Source organism: Apaloderma vittatum, unplaced genomic scaffold, assembly GCF_000703405.1.
Source record: "Apaloderma vittatum isolate BGI_N311 unplaced genomic scaffold, ASM70340v1 scaffold17687, whole genome shotgun sequence".
NCBI lineage: Eukaryota > Metazoa > Chordata > Aves > Trogoniformes > Trogonidae > Apaloderma > Apaloderma vittatum.
This window is the reverse complement of record NW_009728048.1, coordinates 10521-11955: the sequence shown is the minus strand read 5'-3', so window position 1 is coordinate 11955 and position 1435 is coordinate 10521. Positions and strand designations below refer to the sequence as shown.

Below are 1435 nucleotides of genomic sequence, written 5' to 3'. Positions count from 1 at the left end.
GAGTCTCCTTCGCTCTCTCACGCTGTTTGTCTCGTGTGCCGGTTGCAGGGTGCCAAGAAGCTCTGTCCCCAGTGTAACACCATCACGTCTCCCGGAGACCTTCGGCGCATCTACTTATGAAGGACCCAGCGGGAGGGCAGGACCCAGCTACTCGGCTCAGCTCATCACACCAAGGGGGTGAAGAACGACAGCAACAAAAAAAAACCCATAAAGACGTTTTAAAATTTAAAGAAAGAAAACAAACCAGAGACTCCAGACAAGGACTCAAGGATACAGGAGCAGTGGGGAGCCTCTGCTCCCAGGTCCCGCATGTTGAGACCTCCTTCAACATGTGCAGCGGGCAAAACCAAACCCTTTGTTGTGAAGCCCCCTTTTTTAAAACCAGTATTCCCCCTCCACCTGTTCCCTGGAGCTGGCTTTGCATCGTGGATGGCTCACGAGCCCTCCTTTGGACTGTGTCGTTGACCACTCTGCCCCCAGGAGACTGGGGAAGGGACCCTCGACAGAAAGATGTTAAATAACCTGTAACTTGTGTTCTTTGTTCAGTTTTTTGTTCTGTTTTTATTTGTTTCGGTTTGGTTTTTGGTTTGGTTCTGTTTTGTTTTTTTGTGGTGTTCTAGTGATAAAAAAAAAGGTTTAAAGAAAAAAAAAAAAAACACACCCAGGCAGAAATGAAGCACATGTAATATAGATTATATATGTTTACAATGTTGTGTATAAATGGGATAGACTCAAACATTACATACTAATAAGTTTCCCTTTCTTTTTTTGGGTTGTATTTTTTTTAAAGAAGAAAAAAAAAATGAGCAGAGAACATTAAACCCATATTTTTCTTGGTTCAGCAAAGTTTTGGCATTAAAGTCATTAGTTTAAAAAAAAGTATATATATACATATATATAATATAAATGGTTTAATGTTCTGTGGTGTATATTTCCTCATTCAGATATGAAGTTAACAGCTTTTAGTAATGGCTGTAGCATTGCCCATAACTTACAGAACTTATGGGGAGTAGAGGAGGTGGATTTTTGTCATTAGTTGTAGCTAATGGGGCTATTTATAATAGAATCATTATCCCCGGGAAGACACGGCTTTTAACTCCTCACCAGGGGACCAGGGCAGGGTGGCAGGGATCTGGCTGAGCCCCTTTTTGCCTTTCCCACCTGGGGAAGGGGCAAATGCTTGCCAGGACACTGTCCCCCTCGTGTCCAGGACCGAAGCCCCTTGCCCTGCCCAGCTTTGCTTTTCTCCTTTGCTGGCTGAGGATGCCCAGAAGCCTCTCCCGGTGCCCACAGCCGAGGCAGGACGGTGGCAAGCGGTGGGCACCATCAGAGGGTGGCAGGGGACCATGCTGGTGGCTTTGCCCAGGGAGGCTGCTCTGGTTTCCCCGCGGTGCTGGCTGGAGTGAGCCCCCCGGAGCCAGACCTGACCCGGGTC

General features: G+C 46.8%; 1 protein-coding gene across 2 annotated transcripts in view; it reads left to right on the top strand.

Moving 5' to 3' along the window:
• Nucleotides 1-657, top strand: part of RNF220 (ring finger protein 220) — a 45011-nt gene extending 44354 nt beyond the window's left edge. For both annotated transcript variants that reach the window (XM_009873947.1, XM_009873946.1), the window contains exon 9: nt 49-657. In XM_009873947.1, coding sequence (XP_009872249.1) covers nt 49-120 — 72 coding nt within the window. In that variant the 3' untranslated portion in view covers nt 121-657. The remainder of the gene's footprint in view (nt 1-48) is intronic.
• Nucleotides 658-1435: the final 778 nt, after the last annotated feature.